The sequence below is a fragment of the Zonotrichia albicollis genome, chromosome 1 (assembly GCF_047830755.1).
Source record: "Zonotrichia albicollis isolate bZonAlb1 chromosome 1, bZonAlb1.hap1, whole genome shotgun sequence".
NCBI classification, from domain to species: domain Eukaryota; kingdom Metazoa; phylum Chordata; class Aves; order Passeriformes; family Passerellidae; genus Zonotrichia; species Zonotrichia albicollis.
The window spans coordinates 82704302-82722898 of NC_133819.1; the positions used below are offsets into that span (position 1 = coordinate 82704302).

General features: G+C 41.2%; 2 protein-coding genes across 5 annotated transcripts; one reads left to right on the top strand and one right to left on the bottom strand.

The window, feature by feature from the left end:
• Positions 1-207: 207 nt before the first annotated feature.
• CCT5 (chaperonin containing TCP1 subunit 5) lies at positions 208-8266 on the bottom strand. The gene is made up of 11 exons (XM_005484275.4): positions 8081-8266; positions 7080-7140; positions 6821-6985; positions 6116-6314; positions 5198-5390; positions 4177-4326; positions 3731-3850; positions 3145-3330; positions 1999-2136; positions 1440-1620; positions 208-492 (listed from the first exon to the last, which is right to left on the bottom strand). The coding sequence occupies exons 1-11, from the start codon at positions 8183-8185 to the stop codon at positions 365-367; spliced, it is 1626 nt and encodes a 541-aa protein (XP_005484332.1). The 5' UTR covers positions 8186-8266; the 3' UTR covers positions 208-364.
• A 36-nt stretch (positions 8267-8302) lies between these two features.
• On the top strand, positions 8303-18345 carry ATPSCKMT (ATP synthase c subunit lysine N-methyltransferase). Of its 4 annotated transcripts, none has more exons than XM_026791796.2 (5): positions 8303-8435; positions 9007-9277; positions 11218-11355; positions 12095-12145; positions 16962-18345. In XM_026791796.2, the coding sequence occupies exons 2-5, from the start codon at positions 9011-9013 to the stop codon at positions 17157-17159; spliced, it is 654 nt and encodes a 217-aa protein (XP_026647597.1). In that variant the 5' UTR covers positions 8303-8435; positions 9007-9010; the 3' UTR covers positions 17160-18345. The 4 variants fall into 4 exon arrangements, with proteins under 4 accessions (XP_026647597.1, XP_014120620.1, XP_074402019.1 ...); XM_014265145.3 differs by lacking the exon at positions 8303-8435 and adding an exon at positions 8452-8594; XM_074545918.1 differs by lacking the exon at positions 8303-8435 and adding an exon at positions 8500-8639.
• The last annotated feature ends 252 nt before the right edge of the window (positions 18346-18597 follow it).

Genomic DNA, 18597 nt, shown 5'->3' on the forward strand with positions numbered 1-18597 from the left:
TCATACTTAATATATTTAACATATGAGAATTATCAGAGGCTAAAATAATTGGTTAATATTTAATTAATTAGTTTAAGGAACAATGGAAAATTACCCATTAAATTTAATGCTGCATAATTTTTGTTTTCCCTATACATTCAGGAAGTATTTTCTATGAATATTTACATCTGTCTAAGAAAAGATGCAACAATACTTATGAAACAAGTCTTGAAATCACCAGTGCTAAATTGTTTTATTTCCAACAACTAGCCATTACAGTATGTGAAACAAAAAGTGTCCAGAATAAATAGCTGAAGATGAAGCATCAGAATACTACCATCTTTGCTACTGCTGTGGCCCCTTAATGTTTCCTGCTTTTCAACCTTCACTCTTCGGATTCTCCAGGCCTACGGATATCATCAATCTTCAGGATCATTCTAACAACCTGAGTCGCCAGAGAAATCTGCTGCTTCTTGCCAATCAAGGTTTCTATAACATGCTGCTGCTTCATATCTGCCAAAAGGAAGCAGAAGAATTATACACCTCATGAAATCTAGACATAACACTTAACCTGTAAATGTTAGTAATTAGTAATAGTAAATTCCACATAATTTCAAAGAACATTCTGAAATTACTACTCTTGGCCACTGTGGTTTACAAACGCAATTTGTACAAACTATAGAGTTTTACATCTAGGTTCTTACCAAAGATCCTCGGACATTAAGATAGACCTCTTAGCCCAACTAGGTTGTGCTTTTCCAGAAGTAATGCAGAATGGTGAAAAGCTAGATTTCCATACACATATATTAAAAGCACCCTAAAAGCTGAGCATTTCACTTCACTAAAGAAGTGAAAGGTCAAATGCCATCAAACAGGAACACCTTATCAAAGAAGGGTTATGAATGCACAAATTTCAGTTTACCATATTCTTTTCTCAAAAATACCAACAGAATAAGTAAGAAGGTGAAAAGTCTAGATTCAGTTGAAAATAAGGTTTTATACACTGGCTTCTTAGTCTTCAGGTATTTGCTCCAGGTTTATATATGCAGACATATTGGTGAGAACATCATTGTCTACAAATATTTCCTGCCTTTTGTTTGCTTTGTCACAAGCTGTTTCTCAAAACAACTGTTTTAGGACTGCAGTGCAACCTGGATCACTAAAACTGCAGTATTTAAAGCACAGCATGCTTGCCTCATCCTAAGAACAGCCTTCCTTCCTGTACTACAAGATCAGTCAACATCTTCAATTAATCTTGCCACAAAGAAGAGGTTTTGAGACAATTATACATTTTCCTCCTGGTAGACATAAATATGCTCTCCAAGCACATTCCCATTTATTATGGCAAGGCACAAGAGTTAGAATAAACCAAGTTATGCACAGGTTTAAAAAAAACCACAGTGAGCATTTTGAGAAATAAAAGCTTTTATGCTACCCCTTCTCCATGCTGCAGTTCTTACCATTTGTTCCTTTCTGCAAACAGTCAATGCCCAGAGCAGGATTATTCTCTTTCACCTGCCTCGCCCGCACTTCGGTCATTGTCTGTATTGGATTCATACCACTGTTCTCCGAGAGGGCCATGGGAATTACCTCCAGGGCATCTGCAAAAGCTCTCACAGCATACTGTTCCAAAGATGGGCACTAGAAGAAAAGAAATTCAAATTCATACGCCATTAAACTCCAATGTTAGTAAAAGCATATTTTCACACTAGATATAAAATACATACACACAATAAGAAGATTTTATTTGGAATATAGTAACTAAACAAATACCTCTGAATGATAGCTACTTGAAAATTAAAAAAAATTCAAACTGCTCCTAGCACAGAAGGATAAAAAGTAGTGGTAATGACTTTTTACAGAGATAGGAAGGATAACTTCTAACACTGGTTATAAGGGAATGTCAGAAAAGCACATGTTATGGAACTTTCTGAAAAATCTTTCAAGTTCTTTTGGAATTTCTTAAGGCAGGCTCAATAGTTCATACACTAAAGAAAATGTTAACTGTTCCTTTCTTACCTTATCTGCTGCCTCACTGACTGCCAAGGCACAAGATATTTCAGCTGCACCACCACCGTACACAATCCGATTGTCACGAACGAGATTCCGGATTACACACAAGGCATCGTGAAGGGAGCGCTTCGCTTCTTCGATGATCTGCAATTACACAACAGCGTGTGTGTGATACAATACACACATGTGAAGGCTGTGAAGATGTAGTTCCTAATACAGATGTGGAAACTGCAAATAAACTCTTAAGATTTTTTCATGGCTCCAACGCAGCTGTACTATTGCTATGTTATACTACTTAAAAATAGAGAATGTTAGACATCCAGCGGCAAAGAATATACATATGCATAAAAACGCACTGTTATTTGTTAAACCTGTAATTTGAAATAACAAAACCATGAAAAGGTTCTCAATTTTGCATATTTACAAGACACAACACACTTGAGCTTTAAATGCCAACATTATTATCAGACTGCAGTTTCTGTCCACTTCTCATTTGAACAGATGTAGGAGATTTAACAAAAACACTAACTTTTAAAGCAGTATTTCTGATTTCTTACAAGAAAATTTCAGATTACAGTATGCTTTTTTCCCAAAGGTTTTTCATTTAAAGTAGGACTTGACTTATAGCAAATATAATTTAACACTAACAGTGCAACCAAAATCCAGTTTAAATACATAGGCATTTCAAGTGGTCCCAATCAGAGGGGAGTGGGGGATATAGGGTGTGGGGATATACAATTTGCAGTAGTTAGGTGTTTTTATTTGAAATATCTTAACTGAACGAAATCAGAAGTGATACACAACTAGGTCTACAATAAAACCAAATCTATCAAAGATGCTAATATTTACTTTACTCATAAAAGTGACCCTCTCATGAGAAAAAAATATTAAGAGCATCCACAGGTAAAAACATTTCTGTATTTATGAACTATATGGTCTCACAGAAAGAAAAGTAAAGTTTTAGTTTAAAACCACAGGATGCAAATCTAACAAGTTACTTCTGACACACAGTCCTGACTGCCTACAAGCCTTACTCCTTTCCTATTTACCCATACTGCAATGAATATGTAGACAAAGTCATGAAGAGTGTACTAATACGTTTTACAAAGAAACTACACATTCTGCAACTATGTATCAAAGCAAGCATCTCACCATTTTATTTCCTCCCCTAATGAAAATGGTCACAGCTCTGGAGTTCTGACACTGCTCGATGAGGAGCATTCTGTCCTTGGTTGTTCCAAAGGAGATCTCTCTGACGACGCCTGCAAATCCCAGTTTCTCTGCCGTGAGCTCGCAGAAGCGCGGCACGATGCGCCCTCCCGTTGCAATGGCGATTAACTGGGGTTAAACAGCCAGGAGTTACTTTAATAGGATTTTTTTCATGTTTTTCAGAACATAAAACTAGTGGAAAAGCATCTGTCAAATGCCTACTTCAAAAGGTTATCTTCCCATGACTTCAAAGTACTTCAGCCAATGTTTTGTTTCAGCCAACGGCAGGACTAAAGCAGAAACCTTTCTAGACACCTAAACCTTTCATTAAGTAATATACATGTGCTCAAATTATAAACCATAATCCCCTCCATGGTAGGTTTTTTCACAAATCCCCAATGATTTTTCTCCAATAGCCACCCATATACACAATTATGCAGTGATACTCAGAAAGCCTGAACTTTTAGCTGGTACAGCCTATTACTTCATAAATGTTTTAACAGCTGGTGCAAAGCTCAGTTTTACTTACTTCTAATTCAGGTCCACCAACCCAACGAACAGCAGGCAGCTCATTCTGGAGCAGCAAGTGATTTGCCTCATCATCAAAACCCCACTGGCAAATGGCAAGGTTTGCACCAGTGTCTTTTATCTAAAAACAACACAAATCATCAACCTTCTGATCAGAACTAACAAAGGAATGAAAAACATTCTTTGTGGTTTTAATTCTCCCAATTTTCTCAAAAGACAATTCTCAAGAAGAACCTCCTGGCACACACAGAGATCAAAATATATTTTGAACCAAATTGGTATCTCTTTCTTACATTATATCATCTTTGATTCACAGCATTACAACTGCTTGTATGTTGCTTCCCACCAGGATTAGCAGCTCGTTTACAGGAGCAAATCAATGCACTATGCTGTTTTTTTCTAAAGGCTATGAAAGATAAAGAAAACAGAAATAATCCTGAAGGCTACCTGCTTCACCATCTCTTCAAACTTCTCTTTTTCATATTTCTGCAGTGCCTTGTAATCATCCACAGATGTGACATCAAGCTTATGTTTGGTTTTAGGCTTAGGTGGTTCAAATGGACAAGTAAGGATGGCAATTTTAGCATCCTTTAGCTCCTGGGCAATTAAAAAAAAAAAAAAGACTTATGACCTGATTAACATTTTTTTTGTATTTGCAAAGCATACAGATGTGTCTTTATAAACACAAACACATGAACAATGTGAAGATCATTTGACTTACTCTAAAGTTAACTAAGTATAACTAAATAATTCTGTCAATAGTCTCAATAAACCACTTAGAACAAAATCCATAGCTCCAAGACACTGTTTAAGCCCTTAACCATCTTTACCAGTTATGCCTTTTTATGGTTTAATAGAAAAATTAAATTAAACCATCCCTATCCACTGTGACCACTGAGAACACCACTCATCTTTGTAACAGCTTTTCAACTATTACATGACCATTATTTTCGACTAGTCCTCCTTTCCACAGGATAAACATGGGTACCTGCTAGATGAATATTTTAGAGCAGTAGAACCTTTCTTGAAGTAGACTGCTCAAAGACTCGGAGACCTTACCTACACCAAACATAAAACAAGGACAGCTTCTGGGGTGTTCCAAACAGGACAAAATGGCAATTCATAAAGGTTTAGAATCTTGACACAGCATTGCACTAAGCATATCACACACCAGGGATAATTATTTCTACATAAAACAGAATCTTGCACCTGTCCTCACTCAGCAGTACAGTAATTCCTCCCTTCCACCACACTTTCTCAATATTTTTATAAATTCTAACTTGATCTCTTCCAATATCAAAAATTTCATGCTTTTTGCCCCTTCCTCTGTTGATATATTGGTGGAAAGCCAGGCTAAATGACAAGACTGTGTAAATACTTAATAAATGATAGGGTGACACTTGAGGGAGGCTAGAAACTCTTATTTAAGCCAATACACACAAGAGACACACACAAGGACATGACTTACTTTAGGCATCTGTGGATGACTGAAATCTTTATCCACAATCACTCCTTTAACCAACTGTGTATCTTCCAGTCTTCCACCCACTTTGCCTTGCACTTTGATCAGCTCAAAATCAACATCTTTCCGTTCCATGTCTGCCACTGTCAGAACAGCATTCACAGCAATCTCTGCCATTTGCCGGTGACAGCGGTTCACTCTAGGTTTGAACAAAATACAATCAAGTTTACTCCATTTCCACCATTTGGGAGAAAAAGGTGATTCTATCCATCATTCAAACAGCAAGAAGTCAGCTTTTGCACAGTGTATTAAAAGAGGGGGTCCTGCTTGTTTGTTCACAGAAATAGAAGGTGCTGGCTATGGCAGAAAACTGAACACACAGCATGGTTGGTGTGAGGGACCTCTGTCAATGGAGTCTCAGCACAGATTTGGAACCAGTCAGGAGAACTTGTTACTAAAGAACATTCAAGAAACAGAAACCATGTGTAAGACAACACTGCAAGGGAAGCCCTTCAAATGTCTGAATTTATACATTTACACATAGAACCCAGAAAGGAAAAGAAACTTTTGGAACCATCCTAAGTTAAAATGTTTTTAGCGGCAAAAACCCCAAAATATGACATATTATTTTTAACAGATTTACATTACTTTTGGAACCTGCCATGATGTAGAAGCCTGCAAATAACAGGTCAGAATGATGCTGCAGTTATTTAACTTCATGGAATTGACCCTTTGGAGACAAAGGATTCACAATTTCTTACCCTGAGACAAGAGTCCATAGAGGAATTAGCCACAACAAAACACAGAGGAGCTTTTAGCAGCACTCCAATAACACAAACAAAACACCAGGATTTCTCCTTTCCAAGCAGAAAGTTTTCAGTGGAAGGGTAAATATCCATTCAATATTCACTTTTTGTGACTTACACTTTAGAGCCCAGAGTTGTCTTTGCTGTCTGGATCAGAGGCTCAATGTTCTGTGGATCAACTGGGAAGCTGTCACTGATTTTGTCTAGATGCTCAATAGCAATGCGTGCTGCCTGCTCATAACCATCTGCTATCCTGATGGGGTGGATGCCTCGGTCCAGCAGCTGCTCAGCCTGTTCCAGTAATGCCCCAGCCAGAACTATTAAAAAAAACAACAAAAAACCCCACTTTTATTCTTGATTGGAACATAATTTTAAGTATATTATCAACAGATTAAAAAGCACATTTTCTGATTTTTCTGCAATGCTTAAAAGAGTTCAAGGTCTCCTAAATAACAAAAAAACATGAAAACCCCTACTTGCTTTGCTTAGCAAGAAAACCACATTATGTTAAGACCAAAATGAAGTACAGGCATCAAGGCAGGACAAGGAGACTACAGAAGAAAATTCTGCAAAAAATTTTGAAAGTATCAAAGGGGGGGGGCTCTCAGCACTACCTCAAAACGTAACCAAACTTCAAAAAGACACAAAAAACTTCCTGATTAGAAGATTCCTCATACAAGAACTGACAGGAATACTGCAACAATAAATACTCCAAAGAAGTGCTACAAAAAAGCTACTGTTATTTCTCACAATTTTTTTTAATAGCTGAAGCAGCTTGATTTTAAACTTGAAAAAGGAAGCAAAATTTCAAACACTTTCTTACCAACGACTCCAGTAGTTCCATCCCCAATCTCATCATCCTGAGATTTAGCCAGTTCCACCATGAGTTTGGCTATCTGGTGATCCACATCCATCATATTCAGGATGGTAGCACCATCATTTGTCACAGTCACCTCACCATCCTTGTCCACCATCATTTTGTCCAAGCCTAAGATATATATGTTCAAAGAATGAAGGAAAATTTTGAAAATTCCCCCACAACAAGTACTAAGAGAGAACCGCTAAAAGTTTTTTATTGTTACCATTGGGCCCAAGGGATGTTCTCAGAGTACTTGCTACAGCCTTTGCTGCCATTATGTGGGACTGCAAAACAAAAGATAACAAAGCCAGAAGTTAAATCATTATCATGCATTCTGAAATCACAATATTAAGCTAAGGAAAACACAGTGAGTAGTGCAGATGTTGTGATTTAACTGACAACAACTATGAAAAATAATCAGTATGTGTGTACTGGTCTTATGACAGAAACTTTTCCTATGCCTTTTCTTGTATTGCTTGTGTTGGCTCTGCTAAAGCATTAAAAAGCAGAGCAGGCAAATGACAGCTCTAATGCTCAAAGCAGGGAGCAACAGAAGCCGGCAAGGCTAAAAAGAGAAGGCAGTGCAATGGCAGCGCAATTTTACCCATCACAGAATCATCACAGGATGGTGTGGCTTGGAAGGGGCCTTTAAGATCATCCAGGTCCCACCGTCTGTCAGGGGCAGAACACCTTCCACTAGACCAGGTTGCTCAGTGCCCCATACACTTCCCTGAACGCTGCCAGGAATGGTGCATCCACAACCTCTGTTCTAATGTCCGCTAGCATATTCTGTCGGGATTTGTGCCACCCGCACTCAGCCCCGGCCTTCCTTCAGCGGCCGAGCTTTAGGCTGCGGTCTGAGGGAGGGGGCACTGGGGCAGGAGCCACGGGGAGAGACGCGCTGCGCCCACGGGGATGACGGCCCCAAAGCCCCGCAGCCGGGGGGCGCATCCACGACGTGCCGCGGATTCCCAGCCCCGGGGCCATGCCTTCTCTCTTCCTCCATCTCTCCCCCGCTAACGGGCCTAGTCCAGGCTCCATCCGCCCTGTGCCTCGGGCGGGGCTGGCGCTGAGCGCGGCAGCGCCTCGCCCCAGGGGCTCCATCCTCCCGCGGCAGCATGGCGCGGTACAGCACAGCAGAGCACAGCACAGCATGGCATGGCGCGGCGCGGCCCAGCCAGCGCGGGCCCGCAGGCGGCCCCGGCGGCCGGCCCGCTCGCTCACCTTGAGCGCCTCCAGCCCCATGAGGCGCGTCTTGCGCTCCTGGTCCTTGAGGATGAGGAAGGGCCGCCCATACTCGTCAAACGCCAGAGTCCCCATGGCCGACATGGCTGCACCGCCTGCTCCGACCGCCGCCGCCCGCGCGCACCGCCCGGAAGCCGCCGCGCCCGCCGCGACACCGCGCCCCACCCCGCGCCTGCGCAGCCGCTACAGCCGCGCCTTATTTCGCGGGCGGGAGCTTTGTGGCGCCCCCAGAGGAGCCTTCTGGAAGCCGCCCGGCGCCGAGGGAGGAGCGCGGCGCTGGCGGCCGCACGCCCCGGCTCACGGGGGCGGGGAGGGAAGGAAGGATACGGAGGACGTACCGAGAGCGGGCACCGAGCGGGGCGGCAGTGGGTTGCGCCGGGTGATGTGAGGGCGGAGGAGGGAAGACAGACACGCGGTGGAAAAGCGTGCGCGGTGCTTCTCTCCGGAGCGCCTTCGGAAAGGTTTCGGTCCTCCACCCCGTCTTAGTGAAGTGGTACTGCCCTTCCCAATAAGTGTTGCAGGCCGAGCATAAGGCTGGGTTGGTCATTGGGGACTCGGAGTGTGTGTGTGGCGGGTGTCGCTGTGTCCCAGTGAAAAGTTCCTCCGCAAAGGACGAGCAGTAACTCCGGGACGTGTTCCCCAGGCGGGCAGGTCCCTGCCTGCGCCGCCCTTGAGCTGCTCGGGGCGCGCTGCTGCCCGCCCGCTTGTGGAGGGCCGGGGGTTTAAATGGGAACCGCATTCCTGGCCCCTCGTGCCTCAGCCTTCCGGCTTCTGTAGCGTTTCCTTGGGATCGGCTGAAGTGTAGGGTGGGGTTTTTAATCTCTTACGTTGTAGCTCTTTGCTACAAGATACTGAATTGCCTCAAGTGAGCGAAAACACTGTGTGTCTGTCCGTCTGTCCCCCAGCGCGATGTGCCCGGCGCTGGCGAAGGCGGCCCCGCGGGAGGAGGGAGAGGGCGGCTCCCGGAGCAGCGGCTGGGGCCTGCTGGTCACGGCCAGCCTGGGGGGCGCCCTGGTGGCCCTCTATGCTGTGGCCACCCCCTTCGTCACCCCGGCCCTGAGGAAGGTGTGCCTGCCCTTCGTTCCTGCCACCGCCGAACAGATCCAGAATGTGCTGAAAATGTTGGAAAACAGGAGCGGCTCCCTAGTTGACATTGGTAGCGGGGATGGCCGCATTGTAAGTTAAGGATGTTGCCTTCTTTTTAGGTCACCTCTTAAAAAAGTGCCACAGTGCTGGGGCTTTGTTTTCTCACACTTAAAAATGTCTTGTCTTTGGCATCCGGTGGTTGTGTTTAAGTCTTATGGAACGGATCAAAGCTGAGAAAGGTTTACATTCAGTTTTGATGGTAATAAATAGCTTTTGCTGCAATCTTACCTGTAGCTTGTCCAAGGTAGTGGACAAAATGTCATTGTGGTGACTGGAGGGAGTAACAGTGCACTCACTTGAAAAGATGCTGTCAGAGTCTTGGTACTGATTGCAAAAGAGCTGTGATTGCACAAAGGTGTGTAGCTGCAGCGAGTGAGGCTGTGAGATATTTAATGTATAAAGGTGATACAAGTGCAAAAAGAAACGGGCAGTGAGCGATGGGTTATAAAAATAAAAATCCTGGTGTGGTTAGAACTGTAGTCCTGAAACCTTTGTTTGAAGCACTGCTGGCTTCCCCACTTCCCAATTCATGTGGTGAAACTAGAAAACTAGAATAAACACCGAGAGAGAGCGAGAACACCAATGGTGAGAATCATGGGAGAAAAAGTGATACTGTGTTTCCAGGGTACTGCTTGAGCCCCAGTTTGTGAAATGTGGTGAGGATATAGCAGAAAATTGGGTGGTTTGGTTTTTCTTTTGTTGCTGTGGTGTTTTGTGTGCTTTTTTGTAACTATCTGCTTCAAGTCAGAGTTAGCAACAAGGTGGTGGTTTTTGATGGAAACACACGAGTTCTTGAACGCTGCCTTTGTCCATGTTTTATGTGAATGAGTCAACTATTTGTCCATGCAAAAAAAATTACTTGGAACTCCAGATCTGTAAAGAATGTGTGAATTGTGCCTGGGTAGGAAAAACACCAAAAAACTTAGGCATGAGATAACTGCAGTTTCTGATGCCCTCTGTGAGGCATTGTGGCTGCTGACTCTCATCAGAGGTATTTAATTTCAATAGGTTCAGTGTCATTAGGTGCCTAAATGGAGACTATTTGGAAAGCAGGTGCCTAAAAAGGAATGCTTGGTGCTTCTTTGATGCATCTGTCCTGAAAAAAGTCTGTTCAGATGCTTTTAATTATTTAGCAGTTACTCAGGTGTAATCAGTGTATAAATGTGAAGATATTTGCCACATTTCCAAGTGTGGTAAAAATGTCAGATTCTTTTGGGGAATTTGCAAGTGTGCTGTGTTGATGGAAGGAGGATGCATTATTTTAACAGTGTGAATATATAGTCCAGGTAAAGCTGAGAAGTTCTGTTAAGAAATGTGTACTTTCTGATTTCACCATGCTTGTTTTGTAATTGATAGTTCATCAGGCCATTGCTGATTAGAAGTTTGCAGTAGCCTTTTAAATTTTGTTTTAAGCCTTTATTCTAGAAATCAGTGCATTTTAATTTTTTTTTCAATGTAGATCAAGATTGCTTTCACACTCTTTTTATTGGTATGTTTAATATAATAATATAATATAATAGATTTATTTTTGGCTCTGATTCAGGGGCTGCTCACTTGCCTATCTCTCACTGCTTTTCAAATAAGTGGTCTAATTTTGAGCATTTTTGCTTGTGAGTTGCATTGTTCTCTCTGTGATCAATGTTGGTTGTATTCAATTCCAAGATACTCTAATGAATGTGTTAATTTAAACTTTTATATGAATCATAGATGTACTGCAAGCTCACAGCTTTGCCCTTGAATGTTTGTTTTCATTTTGTTTGCCTGGCTATATTTCAGTCAGGTCTAGCAATAGTAGTAAAATGTAGTTTTGAGTTTTTTGTTCGCTATACAGCTGATCTGTTGGGTGTTAAACCCAGGGTGACTTAGAAAAGTGCTTTCCTTTGATTTATATTTTAAATAAAACTGTGTGCTTCTCTTTAGGTGAATAGACTTTTATGTTTCAAAGTGAAGATTTATTTTCTTTCTTGTAGGTGATAGCAGCTGCAAAAAAGGGATTCCAGGCTGTTGGATATGAATTGAATCCCTGGCTAGTCTGGTACTCCAGATATCGTGCCTGGAGAGATGGAGTACATCAGAACACCAAATTTTATATTTCAGATTTATGGAAGGTAAGTAGTGAATTATGTAAGAAGAGGTCTGGGATGATTGAGAGATTTTATAAGTTTGGAAATACTTTCCTGAAAAAACTGAAATGCTGTCTGACCACAAGGTGCTACACTGAGCTTTGAGCAGGGTTCTTGTACTGGGATTTTGATTTCTTTGGGCTCAGTGTGCTGTTCTGCTGCTTTTGGGCTTTGTTCAAGTGCTTTCTTTATCATCAGGGGCTCCTTGAGCAAGCCTGGGCCTGATGAATTATGTGGGAGGGTTTTTTTGGCTGTGGGGGTGTTTGTGTTCAGAGAGGAGCATAGGAGAACTTGATGGTGCTGAGTGGAAAAACTCAGTCATTAGAATGCCTAGGAAGTTTTTATAGCTAGCTAACATTTAACAAAAGAAGGGGTGAACTTAAAGCATACGTGATTTTATCGTATACAGGAGATGTGAAAAAAACTCTTTAGTTATTAGTAAAGTCATATTGGTGTTTTCTAAATTCATGCTTTCTGTGCTTCTAGAATTGCTATTCCATGTTCTTGGCCAGACAGTAGAAGTTTTTTGCTGTTCAGCAGTATAAATTTTCTTTATGTGGAAATTTTTGTGATGAAAAGTTGGTAAGGGATCTCCTTACATATTTTTGGTCTAAATCCCTGTTGAAGGAAATGCAGCTAGAGGGATTAGGAGAAAAGAATGGTGAGAATGTCTCTAAGTGTAAATGTCATTTTCAATAAGATTTGTTCTCAAATTTTATTTTAGGTTTCTTTTTCCCATTATAGAAATATTGTTGTTTTTGGAGTACCTCAAATGGTAAGCTTACTATTTAGTTTTTATTTTTATTATGCTATTGTATTTTATTTATTATACTGTTTATTTGTTACAATGTTTAATTATTTTAATTAAACTTTATAACAAATAGTGTACAAGTAGTGCACATACATTAATCTGCAAAATGAATTAACCTGCAGATGGTCAAAGACAGTCAGTAATAATCATAGAATCAGAGAATGTTAAGGGTTGGAAGGGACCTTAAACATCATTAAGTCCCAAGTCCCCTGTGCATGGGATATCTAGACCAGGTTGCAGCCTGGCTTTGAACACTGCAGGGTTGGGGCTTCCAGAAACTCCCTGGGCAACCTATTCCAGTGTCTCACCACTCTCACAGTAAAGAATTTCTTCATAATGGCTAACTGAAATTTCCCCTTTCAGTTTTTTCCCGTTCTCCATTGTCCTATCTCTGCTGTTCCTGATGAAGTGACCCTCTCCAGCTTCACCAGGAGATTCCTCCCTGTAGGTTCCCATCTGATATTGGAAGGTTGCTATAAGGTCTGCACACAACCTTCTCTTCTCTAGTTCCAACCCCCCTGCCATGAGCACAGGGACACTTTTGACTAGACCAGATTCCTCAGAGCTCCATCCAGCCTGGTTTGAACAATTCCATGGCTGGGACATCCACAACCTCTCTGGGCAACCTATTCCATTGCCTCACCACCCTCATGTGAAGAATTTCTTCCTAATACCAATCAAAACCTACTCTCTTTCAGTTTGAAGCCTTTCCCCCTTGTCCTGTGTGCCTGTGGAAGGTCCCTCTCCATCTTGTAGGCTCCCTTCAGTGCCGGGGGCTGCAGTTGGGTTCCCCTGAAGCCGTCTCTTTCAGGCTGAACAAACCCAATTGTGTCATCCTGTGCTTCTGTATTGCTTGTTCCTTTGCTAAGGCAGGTGTGAGATGCAGTGAGTGAAGAGCTTTATGTGATGCCATACCATACAGCACACACTGAAAGCATTTCTGCAGCACTAACAGGAAGCATAATAAACCTTCCCATTCTGTAGTGTTTTTGTTTGCTTGTTTGTTTTTTTTTTTCTTTTCACCAGGCACCAGAGGTAAACCTCTACTTCAGATTCCAATTGTAACTCGTATTGGAAACTGAAGTGGGTAAGGGTGGGGTATTAGTGAGCACCGGGGTGTTTCTCTTGCTGCCAGTTACGTGCTCCCTTGCTGAGTTCCGGCAGGGGGCACTGGAAACGTTCGGAATTGCGGTCAGGAATTCTGCCGTTGCACCAGGGGAAAAGCCCTGGTGGGTTAAGCTGGCTCAGTAAGCTAGGAATAAACAAATGCCCTGGGAAAATGTGAGTAAACCCAGCAGAAATACTGAGTTAACTTTTAAATGTAATAAAGTGGGACGCATTAGTAACAGCTGTGATAGAAAGGGTAGCTGTAGGGCTCAGAATAACTTTTGTAGGTCCAGTTAATACTAGGTTAAATTCTTTCAGCAAAAGAACTGTCATAAATGCAACAGATGCAAACATATGAACCTTTGTGTTTCCTGAGCATTTGTTTGCTTATGATCTCCTTTGAATTTGCTTTGGAAGATGTTAATGCTCAGCCTCCTGAATGACTCAATTAATTTTCTAGAAACCTTAATGCATTTTGTCTTTTTTATTGAGAAACAATAGATCTCTTTAGCTTTTTTAATAATGCTGGCCTGATTTGATGCTTTCACACTGTGCTTTTATTTCATATCCGAGATTAGCTTTAAAAACCTGAATTTACTGATCTTCAGGGAAGACTAAGACCTCTCTTGTTCTTGCAGGCATCTGGGGGGAATGTGGGTTTGTTTCTGAGTTATTGCAGAGAGAGACTTGTTCAGGGTAGGATGATGGAATTCTTGCCAGGTGTTCATGTTTGCAGCTCCTGTGTATTTTAACTGATTACATGCTGTACAAAAGGTTTACTAAACTATGTATCTATGTTGACACACCAAAAAATTCCCCCAAACCCTGGCTTCACATAAAATACAGTATGATTGTAACACCTAATGTAACTGATATATTTAGCTTAAAAACTAGTTTGACTGGTTCAGGGATATTATTATTTTTGGCCGAACTTAGCTGAATTATTAATGATGTTTTCTAATTTGTGCTAATAGGGATATGCAGTGTCACTAATTTCCATAATTGCTCCTAAAATTGGTATATATCTATATTTTCTGTAAAAATTTTTTTCTGGTGTCTCATCTCAGTTTTAGATAACAAAGTGGGCTTATTTTTGTAGTTTGTTGAAGGTGCTTGTAGGTTTATTTTTCTAGTTGTTTAAGGCAGCAAAAATGTTAAAAAGCATTTGCAGTGTGGATGAAATCAGAGCCTTAAAAATATTTGGGAGTAACTCTTTGCTACATTAGATCTATGACTGTAATTTTCCTGAAATATTCCATTGTTAGCTTAAATGTAGCTATAATAGGATATTACATCAAAGGCACACCCTGAATGTATGTGATAGTGAAAGCTCTTTGCAGCCTTTAGGAAGTACCTTTTCTTTAGTCAATCTTATTTTGTAATAATGTTCTTTTGAGTTTTGTTTCTTTCATCTTTTTTCTGAAATTTTATGTATTTTTGTCTTTGTGACTGAAATTCAGCTAAATTTGTTAATAACTACTGCAGTTTAAAATTTTTTAATATTTAAACATTACATCACAATAATAAAAGTAAATAGTGTTTTACATATAACAGAAGTAGTCTGTAGAGTTTGCCATTAAAATTAATCTTTCAGATAGATACAATATGTAAGAATAAAAGGAACTCCAAATGGATGTGCACTGCTGATCTGCTTAAACATACCATCAAACTTTTCCAAAGGACAAAAGTGGCTAAATCTGTTAGGCTTCTCTTTTTTTCCTAGAACATAATCACTATCTGGGATGGAAAAAAAAAAACTCTTTAAAGTCTACATGTGTTAATTTATTTCTCACTTAATCCATGGCAGAATTTGCCAAGCACTTATTAGAAAAAGAGCATTTGACTGGTCAGGGTGTTGCTGTATTCTAGAAAAGTGGTGATATTTCCCCTGACTTCCATATGCTCTCAATTTTTGTGGATGGAGGAAAGCTGGACTGTAGGTATTCAACCAAGGAGAGTTGGTATGTGACACAGTGCCCCTCAGCATCCTGCTCTCTATGCTGTGGAGGGATGGATTTGGTGGATGGACTGTTCAGTGGATAAGGAGTTGTCTGGATAGCTGTATTCATAGGGTAGTTGTCAATGAATCAACATCCAGATGAAGATCAGCTACAATTGGTGTCCCTCAGGGGTCTGTATTAGGAGCAGTCCTGCTTCATGTCTTCATCAGTAGCATAAAACAGTAGGATTGAGTGCACTTTCAGAAAAGTTTGCAGATGCACCAAGCTGAGTGGTGCCAGTTGAGTGCCTGAAGGACAGGATGCCCGCCAGAGGCACCTGGACAAGAAGTGGGCCCATGGGAACATTACGAGGTTTAACAAGACCAATGCAAGGTGCTGCACCTGGGTGAGGGTAGCTCTAAGTACCAGCACAGGCTGGGGGATGAACAGATCAGAGCAGCTCTGCTGAGAAGGACTTGGGGCTGCTGGTGGATGAGAGGCAGGACCAGGACCCAGCCATGGGCACTCACAGCCCAGAAAGTCAAACGTGTCCTGGACTGCATCCAAAGCAGTGTCGGGGAGGGAGAGGATTCTGCCCCCCTCTTCTGCTCTGGTGGGACCTCTCTTGGAGTGCTGCATCCAGGGCACCCCATCACAAGAGGGATGTGGACCTATTGGAGAGGGTTCAGAGGAGCTCCTTTCCTAGAGGCAGGCTGAGAGAATTGGGGTGATTCACCCTGGAGAAGACTTGACTCTGGGGAGACCTTATTGTACTTTAAGGGGGCTTGTAAACAAGATGGGCACAGACTTTTCAGTAGGGCCTGTAGGGACAGGACAAGGGGTAATAGTTTTAAACTAAAGGAGGGCAGATTCATCTTAGATATAAGTAAGAAAAATTTTACAAATGCAGTGGTGGAACACTGGAATGGGTTGCTCTGGGAGGCAGTAGATGGGGCGTGGATGGGGCTCTGAGCACCCTGATCTAGTTTAAGATGTTCCAGCCCATGGCAGGGATGTTCAACTAGACTACCTTTAAAAATCCCTTACAATCCAAACTATTCCATGATTCTGCATCCTCGTTCATGGAATGCTGCTGCAGGGATTCACATGCCTATGTTAATGGAGTGTGGATTTGACTAAGCTCAATTTCAATACTATTTAATGTAACAGAATTTTACCATAGACTGACAGCAAAATATTTGCTTTGGGTTGTTGTCTGTGTGATGTCTTGAGTGTCTCAGGATTAGACTGTACATTTTGAGCTTTTGAGTATCACACAATAGCTCATGAAATTTGGGGTTTCATAAATAGCATAAATTCAGGGGGCTGAACTCTCATTCCCTCAGAGAAGAATCCCACTGAAGAGAATCATGAATTGGAGCATGCAAAGTCTTTTGCCTGCAGTTGTGGTATTTTTTTGTTTCTTTGTTTTTTGTTTTTTTTTTTTTTTTTTTTAATTTAAGGGATAATTTATGGGCTTTTATTTAATTTTTAGATCTTCAAGTTATAATTTCCTTGATCTCACAAACTGGGGCCACAATAACCATTTTCTGCTTTTAGATATTCTTTGTCAAGGCATCAAAGCCAAAACACTTATCACAAATATTTTCCTAAGATTTAAAAAAAAAAAAGTTACTCAAGTCTTGGATTTCTCTTGAACACCTGAATTAGATTCTGAAGAGAATGCTCTTGTTTTTTACTGTTTCTGAGAGGTTTTTCTTGTAACTCAACAGATGCCACAGCTGGAGAAGAAGCTAGAAGAAGAACTTGAATGTAATGCCAGGATCATTGCCTGTCGCTTTCCTTTCCCTTGCTGGATTCCAGATCATACTACTGGAGAGGGAATAGACACTGTGTGGGCCTACGATTTGAAACATTCTAGAGCATGTGAAACAAAAAGCTTGGAAAGTACACCAAAGACAGAATCTTAAATATTGAATTTGATTTCTTACAGAAATTTTTAGCTTTGACTGGACCTGTTGAAGATAAGATTAACATGGAGAGAGCCTGGCATATGAAGTTGTGAATTCACTGTAAGAGCTGAAGTACAGTGGCTGTCTGAAAGCACACCAAAGTTAATGAAAGGTGTAGTTAAATGGCTTAATGTGGTGCCCTGGTTTAACTCCGTCTGGCAGTGGAGTACCACACAGATGTTCACTCACCCTGGTCTGCAGACTCCCACAGTGGGGTGGGAAAGAAAACTGAAAAAAAGGTCATACCCATGACCATGGACTGAGATAGGAATAGTTTAATAATTGAAATAAATTTACTCATAATAATAACAACAACAAGAGAGGAGTAAAACCCAAGAAAGTTGAGTGATGCACAATACCCTTGCTCAGCCCCCACTAATGGATGCCCACCCATCCCAGAGCAGTGACTGCCAAATCTCTCCAGTTTATATACTGGGCATGATGTTCTGTGGTGTGGAATATCCCTTTGGCCAGTTCAGCTCAGCTGTCCTGGCCATGCTTCCTCCTGGCTTCTTCTGCACCTCCTTGTTGGCAGAACACGAGAAACTAAAAAGTCCTTGGCTTGGAGTAAGCACTGCTCAGCATCAACTAAAACCATTAGTGTGTTATCAGCATTTGTCTTTTCTACCACAGTGCTGTACCAGCTAATAGGAAGAAAATGAACTCCCAGCTGAAAGTTGTTAGTCAAAATTATGAAAAAGTTTTTATAGAAGAGGAAAACTTCAATATAGAAAAGAGTTTAGAGCACCATTCACTACAGTTAAGGGGTATATATGAATATGTTCAAATGCTCAAGTTTGTGAACTTAACATATACATTCTTTCTGACCCCACAGAGCATTTGATATTGGTATTGGAATGATGTGCATCTTCTCAAATGAGCTATATTTCAAAAATGTCTGAATTTTGTATGCCAAGTACATAATGCTGCATACACAAAACTGGTCCAGATGGAGTATGATGATGACGCCAATGTTTGACACCACAGCCTTGAATGTGTACTTTTGAAAGTTGAGTATGACAAAATGGGCAAATATAATAAGCTGTTCATTAACACAAGTGCTGCCTCTGATTATATTAATGTTTTTTTATTTAACTTGTATTCTCTTTTAGCATTTGCTGGAAAATAAACTCCAAGTAAGCCACTCCCCTTCTCCTGTACGTCTTCAGTAAGGGAGGTGCAAAAGCAGAACTTGTGGGTTGAGGTAGCAATTTACTGAAAGCACAAAGCAAGAATAAGACATGGCACAGTAACAACAGCAATATTAATAGTAAAAGGATACAAAAAGAAGGTATTTTAGTGACAAAAACGTGTGTTCACCACTGGGAACAAGAATAATGGTGGATGCTTCCAGTAGATTGTGTCCTCTGACCAAAGGCAGCATGATGGCTGGGCA